The 14,394-nt window shown below is 52.9% G+C and overlaps 6 protein-coding genes across 6 annotated transcripts; 3 read left to right on the top strand and 3 right to left on the bottom strand.

Moving 5' to 3' along the window:
* Positions 1-129: 129 nt before the first annotated feature.
* Positions 130-587, bottom strand: CONPUDRAFT_105217 (uncharacterized protein). Its single transcript, XM_007771058.1, has 3 exons — positions 454-587; positions 206-399; positions 130-148 (listed from the first exon to the last, which is right to left on the bottom strand). The coding sequence occupies exons 1-2, from the start codon at positions 545-547 to the stop codon at positions 242-244; spliced, it is 252 nt and encodes an 83-aa protein (XP_007769248.1). The 5' UTR covers positions 548-587; the 3' UTR covers positions 130-148; positions 206-241.
* Positions 588-1,930: 1,343 nt separating this feature from the next.
* CONPUDRAFT_144420 (uncharacterized protein) lies at positions 1,931-3,703 on the top strand (the record flags this gene model as incomplete). The annotated part of the gene is made up of 1 exon (XM_007771057.1): positions 1,931-3,703. The coding sequence occupies one exon, from the start codon at positions 1,931-1,933 to the stop codon at positions 3,701-3,703; it is 1,773 nt and encodes a 590-aa protein (XP_007769247.1).
* Positions 3,704-4,024: 321 nt separating this feature from the next.
* On the top strand, positions 4,025-5,860 carry CONPUDRAFT_144419 (uncharacterized protein; the record flags this gene model as incomplete). Its single annotated transcript, XM_007771056.1, has 3 exons — positions 4,025-4,086; positions 4,139-4,942; positions 4,990-5,860. Exons 2-3 carry the CDS (start codon positions 4,155-4,157, stop codon positions 5,858-5,860), a joined length of 1,659 nt encoding a protein of 552 aa, XP_007769246.1. The 5' UTR covers positions 4,025-4,086; positions 4,139-4,154.
* Positions 5,861-5,931: 71 nt separating this feature from the next.
* On the bottom strand, positions 5,932-7,202 carry CONPUDRAFT_57322 (intradiol ring-cleavage dioxygenase; the record flags this gene model as incomplete). Its single annotated transcript, XM_007770842.1, has 6 exons — positions 5,932-6,081; positions 6,139-6,312; positions 6,376-6,497; positions 6,553-6,681; positions 6,740-6,936; positions 7,021-7,202. The coding sequence occupies 6 exons, from the start codon at positions 7,200-7,202 to the stop codon at positions 5,932-5,934; spliced, it is 954 nt and encodes a 317-aa protein (XP_007769032.1).
* Positions 7,203-8,343: 1,141 nt separating this feature from the next.
* On the top strand, positions 8,344-11,979 carry CONPUDRAFT_144417 (glycoside hydrolase family 29 protein). Its single transcript, XM_007771055.1, has 14 exons — positions 8,344-8,676; positions 8,737-8,863; positions 8,963-9,022; positions 9,082-9,136; positions 9,197-9,803; positions 9,857-9,882; positions 9,942-9,975; positions 10,029-10,057; positions 10,114-10,183; positions 10,263-10,534; positions 10,611-10,791; positions 10,845-10,941; positions 10,991-11,186; positions 11,240-11,979. The coding sequence occupies exons 1-14, from the start codon at positions 8,452-8,454 to the stop codon at positions 11,769-11,771; spliced, it is 2,511 nt and encodes an 836-aa protein (XP_007769245.1). The 5' UTR covers positions 8,344-8,451; the 3' UTR covers positions 11,772-11,979.
* A 69-nt stretch (positions 11,980-12,048) lies between these two features.
* On the bottom strand, positions 12,049-13,749 carry CONPUDRAFT_154295 (uncharacterized protein; the record flags this gene model as incomplete). The annotated part of the gene is made up of 3 exons (XM_007771054.1): positions 12,049-13,545; positions 13,598-13,663; positions 13,723-13,749. 3 exons carry the CDS (start codon positions 13,747-13,749, stop codon positions 12,049-12,051), a joined length of 1,590 nt encoding a protein of 529 aa, XP_007769244.1.
* Positions 13,750-14,394: the final 645 nt, after the last annotated feature.

The following is a 14,394-nucleotide window of genomic DNA, read 5'->3' as shown; positions in this document are numbered from 1 at the left end:
AGTGCAAGACAGCGATCACGTTTTCGACTTTACTATCAACACGCAATCACAAAGCTCTCAGAACAACTATTAATACAAAATGTTGAAGAAAAAGAAGGTCATCCAATGGGTGTGCAAAGTGGGAGGGTGATACACGGAAGCCATCAGGCTGCGAGGAATGCAAATGAGTCGTGCTCGAGCATAGATACGAAGCGAGACGACTTACCTCTTCATCATTGGTCTTTCTCTCGAGATGCCCCCTTCACGGCGTCGGAGCGAACAATGCCACAGTGGCACATCCAGCCATGCATGTACCTAAGGCGACATTGCAGGCTATGACAGCCGGGGGGCCACCTATAATCGTCACTCCGAATGTGAAGCCGGCGCCGGCATAGCAGGCTACAGCTAGACCATTGCAGCCTTTATGGTGGGGCACTCTTAGCGTACTCCTCACACCCGTGACCATCGACTTACCAGTCTGACAAATGCCGTAGGCAATAGGACCACCGACGGCAGCAGGTGCTGCAGAGGCGGCGACGAGGAGGGCACCAGCGAGTTTGAGGTTCATGGGGAAGGGAGATGTGATTTGGGGTGGATGTGGTTACGCTCAAAGGAGGTGAGCTGATAAGCGACGAGGTCCAGCCAATTTATACCCTAGTAACATGAGCGTCTAATGAACCGCCAAGGGCGGAGTCTTCCTGTGTTTTTGGTATACAGTTCGACAAAACCCAACCCCTCCGTTCCTCATACGGTGACTCGTCCCAGGTCCTATACGAGCTCATTACTTTACACCACAGTATCGCATGGATCCGCAGTAAACCTGTTGTACTCGAGCTCGAATTGGGCTCGAATGAAGTCCCTGGGCTGGTGGATGTGGATTCAATTGGAATCCTAATGCACTATGCGAGGATCCCCCTATCCTGGATTAGCGAGACGGGCATTTGCATTTATCATACAAGATCCGGAGCGTCTTTCGAATGTTCTCTGCTCTCACAATTAGCCACGAATTGTGGCTGCAGCTTGCCCAAATCAGTGGATCACTATCATTTACTACGGTGCGTACAGCACAATTTCCCCAAAGATCGCTTAATTATTGCTTATTACTAATATAACAAAGTTGCGGAGTGTTTTTCAGCCAATAAGTCGCCTATAGCAGAGATGGATGCCGCTTCCCATAGCTATAGGATACCAAATCCGCGATTGGTTGCTCCAATACCGCCGAAGTGATATTATTTGCTTCGAGAATGCTGTCGATGGAACAAGCCTACGATTCGATAGCGGATCAGCGACCCGGGAGTAGCAGATCCCGGGACTCTACGCCACCGGCGTTACGCCAATCCGGGTGTGATACCTTACGTCGGGTGGTACAATCCAGTGCATTTTTTTGGTGAATATTCTGCAGAGAACAAACAAGCAGTGACTTCTGGGAAAGCTTGCATCTAAGTTCTTAAAGTCTCAACATATATCTTACATCTGCCTTCTGTGATGCTAGTATTGCGTTTGTGGTAATTTTGGCTCCATCTCGCGTGGGATAAAACACTGTCAAGCGTTCAAAGGAGATGCTGTACGCGCCTCTGCTTAATTCCACACTGAATGAAACCTCTTCTATACTTATTAGGGTCAATCGGAAAACGCGATAAGAAAATTGAAAGAACACATGTACCTTGTTTTGCTTCGAAGTTTCAGTCACGCACTCGAACAACGTCAACAAACTTGTTTCGTGACATACCATTTCAATGGGTCAAGATATTCCCACGCCGCTTTGCGAACTTTTTGTCGTAAAAGTACAACAGCTACAAACAATCATCAACACCGCTTTGACGAAAATAGCCTCGATAAGGGTTACGATAGACTCTGATCAGACTTTCGCAAAGGCAGGTCAGTACGCTGATACTTGCATCACACTCAAATGCTGACCCGATTCATTCGTCACAGTAGACATTCTGGGGTCATGGTCGCAGGTTGGTTCAGCCCGTCTGAACGCCAACTGCGCTCTCTGCAGTTCGATGAAAGAATTCAGGCCCATTTCGACGCTATCCAACAGCTTCACACCGAACGCAACGCACTGTTGCCGATCTGCTGTCTCCCGCCGGAGGTCCTGGCCGAGATTTATACCTATGTCATTCCTACGATCCGCCACGTGCCTCGAGATCTGCTCACCATCACGCACGTCTGTCACCACTGGCGCGAGGTAGCACTCGCACACCCTCACCTCTGGTCAAACATCAACATGGATAGAAGGAATCCAAATCGTATCCGCGCTTTGATGTTGGAGAGGGCGAAAAATGCACCACTGGCCCTTGAGCTGTCAAATAACATGTACGACGAACTTCAGCCGGCCATTTTCGAGGAGCTCTCCCAGCATATTCATCGCACGTGTGCTCTGTCTTTAGACATCCGTGGTGTACAAACCCTCGACATTCCTACAAACGTTTACCATCTCGTTCTTGATGCTCCCATCCTTGAGCACTTCCGATTCTGGCTTCATGGATCACCAGAAACTCACACTTCGGTCCTTCTTCCGGAGGACTCCCTAGTAAATGCAACTAGAATGCGCGGTCTAAGTCTTTGGGGGTGTGCTATACCTTGGGGCTCGACGGTTTACAAAGGCCTTACTCGTCTGGAGCTTTTTTACTTGTACGAATTTTCCCCAACAGCAGGGGAGCTCTGGGCTGTCCTGAGAGGATCGCCTGCCCTTGAAGATATCAAATTCTGCAGCATTTTCGAAAAGTTCAATTTCGTGCCGGAGTCATGGAACCTTGGCCTTAACGTCAAGAATGTTATCGAACTCCCGAAGATTCATCACATCTCGGTTGGAGATACCAGCTTCGCCTCATATGTGCACTTTTTCACGAACGTCCGCATCCCTTCCCACGCACACTTTGACTTAGACGTCAACATTGGCGAAGAAGGTTTGCCCAACGGCCTCACCATGTTCCCCCCCACAGTCCTCGCCTCTATTCGTGCGGATGCAGAACATGATTATACCATCTCTCTCAACATCATAGACCAAAGAGGAGAGTTCTGTGTCTATCGGGGCCGTAGTAGATTTCGTCAAATTTGCGATCACCGTTTGGGCGCCACCTGTACTAGTGGGAGACGGATCACTGCTATTATTGAAGGTTCCGCCAACCACTTCCATTCGCTCTGCTATGATCCACCTCTCCCGCCTATTCATACACTCATCATACACATGTTATTCTCCTCATATGAAGTACCATCAAACACATGGAGCACCATCCTTTCGTCCCTCCCGCGCCTTCAGTCCCTCTATGTTGAAGTCAATCGGTCATCGTATCTGTCCTTGGTGGATGCCCTTATGCCTCGCGCCGAGCAGGTCCCTGCATCCACATTGATCAACATGGATCTAGCGTCGCCGATGGTTTCGAAAGACTTCTCCTCTGGCGACATTCAGTGGTTGATCGATGCTTTGGATAGACGGTCAGAAGCTGGATATCGCATGGAGAGTCTCACCTGTACAGATATTCCGGTAGCTCCTGCAGAGTTGGAGCGGCTGAAGCAGCTGGTTCAGGATGTGACTGTCCAAGAGCGTCCCGATAGCAGAGAGCAGTCATTGAAGAGCCGTGCTAGCTTTGAAGAGGATAACGAGGGCAACGAAGAGGGTGACGAAAGTAGCGAAGAGGACAACGAGGAAAGCGAATGGGATGAAGAAAGTAACGAGGACGAAGACGAAGACGAGAGCAGTGAAGAGGACGAAGAGTAGAAAGAGCCATTCATTGTGCTACACCGATGTACAAACAGATTCTTTCGGACATTGATGTGTTTTCATACCCGGACCTCCCTTTACGCAGATATCCGTACTTTGTGCAAGACCACTTTTTTCTCGAGCGACTTGAGACTCTCGCTCGCGGCACTCGAAGCCAAGGGTGTTTGCACGCTCAACATCAAAAAAAGGTTGTAAATCAAGACGTCCGACAGCGCATGGGAACAAGTTACCTGAATTAACTGCCTCGTGGCGAGTTGTTTGGAGCAATCTCCATCTCGCGCGGGATCAAGCAGGTCGCAAATAACCCTCAATACCGCTCTGACGAGAGACATTGTTGACAAGGATTACGATTGACTCTGATAAGACATTTGCAGAGGAAGGTCGGTACAACACTTGCACTCGCACCCATATGCTAACCCGATTGTGTCGCAGTTAACATTCGGGGGCCATGGTCGCAAGCTGGTTCAGTCCGTCGGAACGCCAACTACGCTGTGTGCAATTCGATGAAAAGATTGAGGGCCATTTCGACGCTATCCGACAACCTCGCACTGAACGCAACGCACTGTCGCCTATCTGCTGTCTCCCGCCAGAGGTCCTGGCGGAGATATTTACCTATGCCACCCCTACGATCCACCACACGCATCGAGATCTGCTCACCATCACGCACGTCTGTCACCACTGGCGCGAGGTAGCACTCGCATACCCTAACCTCTGGTCAAATATCGACATGGATAGAAGGAATCCGGCCCGTATTCGCGCTTTGATGCTGGAGAGGGCGAAGAATGCACCGTTGGCCCTTGAACTGTCGAATAACATGTACGACAAACTTCAGCCGGCCATTTTCGAGGAGCTTTCCCAGCACATTCATCACACGCGCTCTTCATCTTTAAATATCCTCGGTTTACAAACACTCGACATTGCCACAGCTGTCTACCATCTCGTCCTTGATGCTCCCATTCTCAAGCACCTCCAATTCTGGCTTCATGGATCACCAGATACGCACACTTCAGTCCTTCTTCCTGAGGACTTCCTGGGAAATACACCTAGATTGCGCAGCATGGATCTTCTGGGGGTGGTTCCGCCTTGGCACTCATCTGTCTTCCGAGGCCTCACCCGTCTGGGGCTTTGGAGCTTGTACGATCTATCACCTACTGCTGAGGAGCTCTGGGCTATCCTGAGAGGGTCACCTGCCCTCGAAGAAATCCGCCAATTTCATGGAACATCGACGCCAAAAATGTCATCGATCTCCCAAAGATTCATCACATTTCAGTTGGGGATACCAGCTTTGCCTCCTACGTGCACTTTTTCACGAACGTCCGCGTCCCTTCTCACGCTCACTTTCACTTGGGCATCAACATTCTCGAGGAAGGTTTGCCAAACAGCCTTACCATATTCCCATCCACATTCCTCACTTCCATTCGTGAGGACACAGAGCCCACGTACTCCATATCCGTCTTCTTCGGGGGTCCAAGGGGCATTCTCAGTATATATCAAGACAATGGTCAGTTTCAGTTTCCTTATGCTTGCAACCACCATTCGGACCTCGCCTGTGGGAAACGAATCACCGCTACCATTGGCGGCCCTGTCAACCATTTCCACTTTCTCTGCCATGATCCGCCTCTCACGTCTATTCATACACTCAAAATAACCGTGCATGAACACCCAGACGACGTGCCGTGGGGCGCCATATTTGAAACCCTGCCACAGCTTCAGTTTCTCAACGTGGAGGTCAACAGGTCGATGTATCTGTCGTTGACGAGCGCCCTCATGCCTCAGGCCGAGCATGTCCCTGCCCCCAGATTGATTGATATGCGCCTATCATCGTTGGCGCCTTCGGAGGCTCTCCCCCATGGTGACATCCAGCGTCTGATTGATACTTTGGAAAGACGTTCACAAGCTGGGTACCACATCGATAGGCTCACTTGTGAGGACATCCCAGTAGACCCTGCAGAGCTTGAACAGCTGGAACGGTTGGCTCGGAATGTGAGTTTGAGAAAGAGAACGCCGCTATCAGAGAGTTCAACGCGTGGTGAAGAGCAAGACGAGAGTACTGGGGAGGATGAAGAGAGTGGCGGAGAGGACGACGAGGATAGCCAATGGGATGAAGAAAGCGACGAGGAGGATGACGATATGAGCGAAGAGGATGATGAGTAGATACCATCGAGCGGCTGCGTATCCGATTTGCTTGTATTCATTTTGCTACATCGATGTACAAATAGGTTCTTTCAGACGGAAGTAGTTTCATAGCCAGGCCTCCCTTCCGCATCCGAGCTTTTGCGTAAAAAGATATCTTTCTTGAGCAACTTGAACCCTCGCTCGGGGCGCCCGAAGCCAAGGGCCCTTGCGCGCTCAATGTCATCCACCTGCTCCAGATCCTTAATAATTGTATGGTATCAGTCCACAGTTCTTAGCAGAGAAACGGGAACACATACAACTACTAAGCTTTCCTTGACCCCCAAAGCGATGTCGGTTGACAGCCATTTATCTCCGCGGAAGTACAGTTGGGTGGTCAGCTTGTCGTAGCCCGGCGCGTCGAAGACCATGTGCAGATGCGCGGGGCGCATATTGTGGCGATTCATCGCGAGGAGCAGGTCTCCCGCTGGTCCCTAGAACGGTAAGGAATGATGTTCAGTACGAGCACGGCTGGCCACGGCAGTACGGGAACTCACGTCGGCCGTGGCAGGGTAGGCGAGAGGGACGATTGCGCGGAAGCTGAATTTGCCCTCGGGATCTGTGCGAAGACGACCGCGGCAGTCGGGCGTTTGGCCAGCGTATTGAAGGTCATAGTGTCCTACACTCAAGTCGTCGGCGACCCAGCGGGAGGAGAGAGAAGGGAGAAAGCCCACCGGTATCATCAGCCTCCCATGCATCGATAACGGCATTCGCAACGGGATTTCCTTCGGTATCGAGCACGCGTCCTTCGACGTACATGTATTCACCTTTTCCTTCCGAAGCGATGGAGTTTCCGTTTGAGACTATTCACGCAGGAATCTCAGCTAAGCTGTTTCGATGGGTTGAACGTGGCAAACCCACCTTCCTGGGTATGCTCGCTGAAGAACGGACCGAGCGGGGCACTCTCGGTGATGTTGGGCTGTGACGTATTGTTCATGGCCTCCAGAAGCGGGTGCACGCCGAAGAGGGCCATGATGATCTCCGGCTCGCCACGGTCGCTTAGCTTGCCCGCGCGGTTCAGGAATGCGAGCGAGGCTTCCCACTCGTCCATCGTAATCCTGGACGTTGGACATCAGCTACTAATGATTGGAGAGCGGTGGAAGCATCGGAGAGCGCGAAGGAGAGCGAACGAGGAAACCTACTTAGTCTCCTTCATAAATGCATGGAGGTGACGGGTGAGTGACGTAAAAATGAGACGCTTGCGCGCGTCGGGTGTTTGTTCCATGAGCTTGAGCGTATTCTCGGTGGCCACATCGGGGTTGTTGACGAAGGGCAATTCGAAAGGCGGAGGGTCGATGCCGTTGTATTGAACTCCGGAAAGCATTGTTGACGCGTCGCCGGGCATGCTTGTTGGCAAGATTGAAGCTACTGTGGGCTTGGATGGATGCGATGAAAGGCGGGTGACGATTGGCGCAGCAGTCGAGTGGCTGCGCTCTTATAGTATAGGCACACGAAGCAAAGGCTGCCTCATTCACTGTCAGGTGCGCAACCTGCATATGGAGATGAATATTCTCAGATTCAGCGTGCGTAGTAATCCGAGTAAGCCTTTCTGACGCTTACTTCATCTCTGCGCGCGTCGCGGCTTCACGTGTTAGCTTCTCTTACCTTTTCCTCCCCATCCTTTCGAGGCGTGTCGACAGCGTGTTGATGGGATTTGTAACTCGAGGCGAGTAACTTTGTCAATTGTAGTGGCATCGTGCAGGAACAAGCGGAAGTATCGGCTCTGCCCAGAATATAAAGATGTCATCGAGTGCTACACAAGAAGCCCACATGTGTAAGGAGAGGCTTCGATTACCGAGCTAAGCGGGGATTGTGTCTTGCATACGGAAAGGCATCGGGAAACCACAACGACGTACCACTTTGCGTACTTGAACCGTAATAACAAGAGGCCTCTTCACTGAGGCTGACTCGCAAGATGTAAGAAGCGTTTAGCCAATGTTTGTTTGGTCGAGAGTTGGGAATCGAGAGATAGCGGAGGATAACGGATTGGCGGAGACGCGTAGCATCCGAATCCGCGAACGATGTAGGCAGTAGCCAGTTCATAGAAGGGGTCAACAAGTCGTTAGCAGCTCGACTTCGGCGACCTATTTGCCAAGTTGTTGGCCATTTCTGTCATAATCGGGTCGTGAGCAAGATGGAAGGCAAGATGGTCGGCGGCTGGAAATGGCGTGGGAGACGCCCGACGCGCATAATTGCCGCACGGCCCCCGCCTGTCCCACGCGGCGGGGACACATCGCGCGCATCATCGAACTCACTCAAATTCGTCCTCGACATCATTGGCCCTTGCTCAGCTTTGGGCACATAATCCAAGTCCCGCCTCAAAACTAATCCAGCCATGTCTCTCCAACCGTCTTTGCCGCCCCGCATGTGGAGTTCGAGGAGACGAGATTGCTGTCATCGAGCGCATCAGGTGTTCTATTTTGATCCCACATGCACAATGGTGACACAGAAGAGGTTGAGAAGAAGCTCGTCCAGATGACCGCCTCTGTTGCCATCGACCCCCCTGCGCATGCTTCCGTAATATAAGCCATAATACAATGCGCGCGATCGATCCCCTCTTGCCATAGGGTCTCATGAAGCCCCTCTCATTCCCCCTCCTAGCCGCCGCGCACGCCTTCCTCGGGCTCGTGGCGGCCCAGTCACTCCCTGCGTTTCCGTCTGCACAGCTAGATATCTCAAGTGTGTTCAACAATCAGGCTGCATCGGAGGATGGATCCTCAGGAGACTTCGATGGGTTGGGTGGGACGTTCGTTGCTAGCCTCCTCCCACCCGGTACTTGGGAGTATCAGGGTATCAAGGTGAGTCCCTGCCCTATGTTGCATCGGTTGACGCGTCAACATGATCTTTTGGCTCTGTAGTACGCGTTCCCCGCCACCTGGGGAAAAGGGGAAGACAATGTCATCGCCAACGGCCAGACTGTCAAGCTCCCCAATGAGACCTACGTAACCGAGCTCCATATCGTATATTCTGGCGATGGTCCTGATTGTGAGTCGTATATCCTCGGTTTTATCTCGTCCTTAATGCCTCATGCGATGGTGTCCGACCTATTTCTCTGCTTCGTGTACTAACCTTCTTATCTTCAAGCCGACTTCAGTGCAAACTTCACCATCAACTACAAAGATGACTCCACCACTATCCTCCCACGTACGTTACATACCTTCAACGCTTCGTATGACCGCACATATGCTAACGGTATGCCACAGTCACTGGCCTTGAATGGTTTCAGTTTCCCGAGATGAACTGGGGCACCATCCCGACGTGAGACTCTACCCACCTTACACGCATACACCCAATGCTGATACGTCTATGGCACTGCAGGCGGTATCACCACGTGAACTACAGCTCCGCTATCAACTGGAACGTCTCTTCGCTTTACCAGCTTTCCATCGGTATCCCGTCGCAATCGCCGCTCGAGAACATCACGTTCCCCGAGACGGCAGACGCAACCGATCGCGTGCACATCTTCGCGCTCTCGTACACGCCGGCCGTTGTTCCAACTACGGCTAAGCCCACAGGCCCCGAGCTCGCGGTCAAGAGCGTCGAGTTCAGCACGCGCTGGGAGCAGGTCGGCAGCTCGCGTGCACAGACGGTTGCTGTTGCGCTTGCGAACCTCCTTCCTGCAAAGTACGCGACCGCTGGGAACGCGTCGACCAATGCGACGGTCAACGAGGCGTATACGGTTGAAGTCTCGGGTGGGGGTGTGACGACTGTCGCGCCTGGGGTGTTCTACCGACTTGTTCCGACGGACCAGGTTAACCTTGATGTCTTGGTTACCGGTGGGGACAATGGGCAGACTGCGACGGTCACGGTGAAGAATGCGGCAGGCGCCGTTGTTGGCACGTCGGCGGGGTGGCCTGTTACGCCGCTGAGGACGAGCTGGACGCCCGAGGTGGATGCGTTGACTACGCATGAGACGCCAACATGGGTACGTTGTTCTGAGTGGAGCCCCTTTTTCATAACTAACGATTCTTTTTGCAGTGGAGGAAAGCCAAATACGGGATATTGTTCGTTGCTTCTTTCATACCGGCATCTTAAGCAGAGTGACTGATCTAATGGCGTGTAGCATCCACTGGGGCCTCTACAGTGTGCCTGCATACGTGCGTCTGCCCCCTTTATTTCTCTGTTTATTCTCGCTTATACCGTGTTCTAGGGCCACAACTCGTATGCGGAGTGGTACGAGTGCGTGCACCTATCGTCCAGCATCTCCCGTGCGCGAAGTTGATGCCTCCCTGCAGCTGGGCCTTACACAACCCAAACAGCTCCCAGAGCCCAACATGGGTGCACCACAAGGAGGTCTACGGCGAAGTGAGTCTCTCCATCTCCCCGTCTCTCGCGGCGTGACCCCGCTGCAGGGCCAAAGCTAACACCCCCTCCACACAAACAGAACGTCGTCTACGACGACTTCATCGCGAACTTCACCGCGGGCCTGTGGAGCCCGACGGAGTGGCTGCAGCTCATCGAGGACGCGGGCGCCAAGTACTTTGTGCAGGTGACGAAGCACCACGACGGGTACGCGCTGTTCGACACGGGCAACACGTCGCACCGCTCGAGCGTGTATCTCGGTCCGAAGCGGGATTTTGTCAAGGAGCTGTTCGATGCTGCGAAGGCGGGGTTTCCGGAGTTGCATCGCGGGACGTATTTCTCGCTGCCTGAGTGGTGAGTGCTCTGTTTTTTCGCTTGAGTTGGCTGGCGAGGCGGCTTGGCTGACGATGGTGGCGGTGGGTGATGGAAGGTTCAATCCGTTCTATGCGCCGTACGGGTTCGAGTCGTGGCCGGGCGGGCTAGCGCATAATGCGTATAATTGGTCGGAGATCGAGCCGTATACGGGGTTGATCAATGTCACGGACTTTATCACGGATCTGCAGTTCCCGCAGATGCTGTCGCTTGCGCAGAACTACGACACGGAGATCATGGTGCGTTTGACCCTTCGTCTATGGCAAAGACGGTTAATGGCCATTATTGTTAGTGGTGCGATATCGGCGGGCCGAACATGACGCTCGAGTTTGCGGCTGCGTACTACAACCATGCCTGGGAGAACGGGTATCAAGTGACTATGAACGACCGTGAGCGACGCTTTCTCTTCTGTCACCAGTTTTCCTAATATTCGCTCAGGTTGTGGTAATGTGCCTGACTACTCGACGCCTGAGTACACCGTGTTCGGCTCGCTGCAGACGACGTCGTGGGAGACGAACGAGGGGATGGACCCAGACAGTTATGGGATCAATAACCAGACGACGCCCGACGAGTATAAGAACGGGACGACGATTGTACAGACGCTGGTTGATGTCGTGAGCAAGAACGGAAACTAGTGAGTCCTTCCCTTGTGCTCTCAGGAAATGCTTACGCCGCTTTCTTGCATAGTCTTCTCGACGTCGGACCCACAGCGGAAGGCGTCATCATCCCCGCGATGGCCGACAACCTGCGCGACGCCGGGCGCTGGCTGTCCTACTCCGGCGCATGCGTGTACAACACGAGCTACTGGCCGCAGGCGCAGCAGTCGCCCGACGGCAGCGTGCGCTTCCTCACCACGCCGACGACGTTCTGCATCGTCGCGTTCGACAAGCCCAGCGGGACGCTCACCGTCGACGCGGGCGGCGCGGTGTTGCCCGTCTTGCAGGGCGATGAGGTTAGGCTCCTGGGTCCGAGTGGGAATGGGACGGCGCTGAGGTGGAGTGTGGGTGAGGGTGGGGTGATGAGTGTTGAGGTGGACGCGGGTGAGGTGGACGAGGTGGAGTATGCGTGGGCGTTTGAGGTGAGGTATGCGGTGGCGAATGGGACTTCGAGTGAGGCGGTGGCTTCTGGCGTGGCTGTCGATGTTGGGGCTGAGGCTGGGTATCCGGCGGAGGTGGGACATGTGGCGCAGCAGGTGCTGAGTGCGGGGCAAAGCATATGAGCGCGATGACGTCTCGGATGCATCGTGCTCGGCAGGTGTAGATACACTAGCCGTGGTGATAACTTTCAATGGACTAATTTCTTGAACGTGCACAAGCTCCTATTTTTGAAACTAAATCATTATGTCTAAGAGGTCCAGCGAATTGTTTTGGACTCGTATGCGGACTTCTAGCACCTACCCAATTTCACACAATCGACAAATATTTTCCTCAAGTCACGCAGCATCGTTTTATTCAAGTAACTCCACTCGCCGAGATCCAAGCACACTCATCTACCTGTTATTCCTCCCGTTTAATCCAGCGTTCCTCCGCCTCTCTCAACTCTTGCGCCTTTGCTTCGAGCTGATCAGTGAGCCAGGTTACCATCTGCTTCGCTGACGCGAGCTCTCCAGAGACCTGCGCAAAGGTACGCGTTTGAGCCTCCAGATTATCGCAACGCTGACGGAGACTCCTGTGTTCTTCCACGAGTCGGCGCTTGAGAGCGTCCTTTTCTCCTTGGAGCGCGTCCTTTTTCTGCGCGAGAGTGGCGTTCTCTTGTAGGAGTCGTGCAGTTCTTGCGCTCTTCTCTACGAAGTCGCGCTGCAGGTCGCTGACGAGCGAGGTTTGCGCCGCTTTGAGCATGCTGTTCTCCTCGGCTAACTCTGCGTTACGCTTCTCCAGATCCTGGTCAGCAGTCCTAGCGCTCGCGCGGTTGATGAGCTCTTTTGTCTGCCCCAGCTCGATGACCTGGCGAGCCAGTTCATCTCGGAGTATAGCTTGTTCGGAGTATAGTGTTTCCTTCTCCTGGTAAAGTATCGCATTTCGTTCTTGCAGCTCCTTGAAGCGCTGTTCATTTCGGCGACCTTCTTCGGCGATCATTCGTGTATAAGCCTTCGCTTCCTCTTTTCTTTCCGCCGACTGCTTCTCCAATGTGCCCTGGTATTCCGCTCTGGCCGCCAGGAGATGGTCCCTTTCCCGAGAGAGCGCTTCTACCCTATGTTCCAGAACGGGGTGACATTGCCGCTGCTTTTCGCGAAGTTCGGCGATCTCCAGAAGGAGAGCATCCACCTTTGCTAGATGCTCCTTTGACAGGCGTTCAGCCTCTTTTCGATACCCGGTGTTCTCCGCAGAAAGCTGGTCGTTCTTCCACGTAAGATCCGTGTTCAGCTGCTTCAGAACGACGCAATGCTGAGAGTATCTTTTTGCTTCTTTGGCACTGGCTTGAATCAAGGCTGTCTTCTCTGCCTTCCGTTCGGTCAGCTGGCGGTTCAAGTCGCCCCGTAGCTTTATTTTCTCCGCCAGTAGCTTGACTTTTTCCACGCTGAGAGCCTCGTTGCGCTCATTAAGCGCCTCGAGTGTCCGCTGAGACTCGATGTTTTCTGCTCGAATTTCAGAGGACTCAGTGTCTAGCTGCCATATACGTTCCCGTAGATTAGAGACCTCAAGGGAGAGTCTGTCCTTTTCCTTAGCCAAGGACTTGTTCCGCCTCCTCAGGTCCGCACGGCTCTTTTGATGTCGTTTGTCGTCCGAGGATTTAGCCTTCTTTTCTGCTGCCCTTTCGGATTGATGGCGCATCAAGTCCGTGCGAAGTTTTCCGTTCTCCGCTACAAGCACGCTCTTCTCCTGAGCGTGTGCCGCGGTTTCCATCTCTTTCTCCAGCACTATTCTGCGCAGCTCTTCTAGCTCCCTTCGCTCAGCGTGATCGTTCGCCTTCGCGATGTCACGGTACAGGTCATCGTTGGTCATCGTAGCTGCGCCGTGCATGGTGGGCAGTGATTTCCAGTACATGTCATGGATCTGCTAAAGCCGTGACATGATGGGACATTAAGAGTAAGGTGTTATGACTTACCGATAAGGCGGATTTAAACGCCTTCTCATCCGCGCCTGCGAACTGGACCATGAGAAGTCGAGAAGTCTGCGAGAAAGGTTAGCCCGTACAGTGCGTGAAACGGCCTTTGGGCCTTACGTACTAACAGAGGAGACTGTTGAGACAGACGCCATTCGCTTCCTGTGCTGATGGCCAGAAAACAAGTGCAGCGTCCAAGTCTCTCAGAAAGTCATCACGTGCAATCCAGGGACGTCGAGCCATACTCATGTTCGACAGTTGCTTGAAGATAACACTTGGGGGGTTCGCAGACCCACGGTAGCCAATCCAAGAGTCCATCAACACGGAGGAACGCAAGCCTTGCCGATGTTAGTGATGAGGGATTCCTGGAAAGGGCGACGAAAGGTGGACAAAGGAACGTTTTTGCGAGAGCATCCTCTTAAGGCCAAAGACTCATGCATCATGTCTATGATCTCACGCGATATGATGGAGGCTTGGCACTAAATTTAGATGGAGATTACGCATTATCCGATTCTCCAGCTGAGAAAGCGGGCAAGATGGCCGGCCTTGGTAGTATGTCTCTTTGAAAGGAGGCTCCGTTACGATATGACCTTCTCCAATATTCTGCAATAATGTGTCACAGGTACACCTTATTTGATTTAGCACACTACGAGTCTATTAGCTGATAAGGCCATCGTAAAAACTATTCTCTGCTTTGACGAAGGTTGATGATAACCGTTCCATGGTTGCATCCAGAAGTGCACCCGGTCCGCTATCGTGATGTCCAGCTCGAGGAAGCCAGTGACCCCAGACACATACAT

The sequence above is a fragment of the Coniophora puteana genome, assembly GCF_000271625.1.
Source record: "Coniophora puteana RWD-64-598 SS2 unplaced genomic scaffold CONPUscaffold_7, whole genome shotgun sequence".
Lineage (NCBI taxonomy): Eukaryota > Fungi > Basidiomycota > Agaricomycetes > Boletales > Coniophoraceae > Coniophora > Coniophora puteana.
This window is presented reverse-complemented; position numbering and strand designations above follow the sequence as displayed.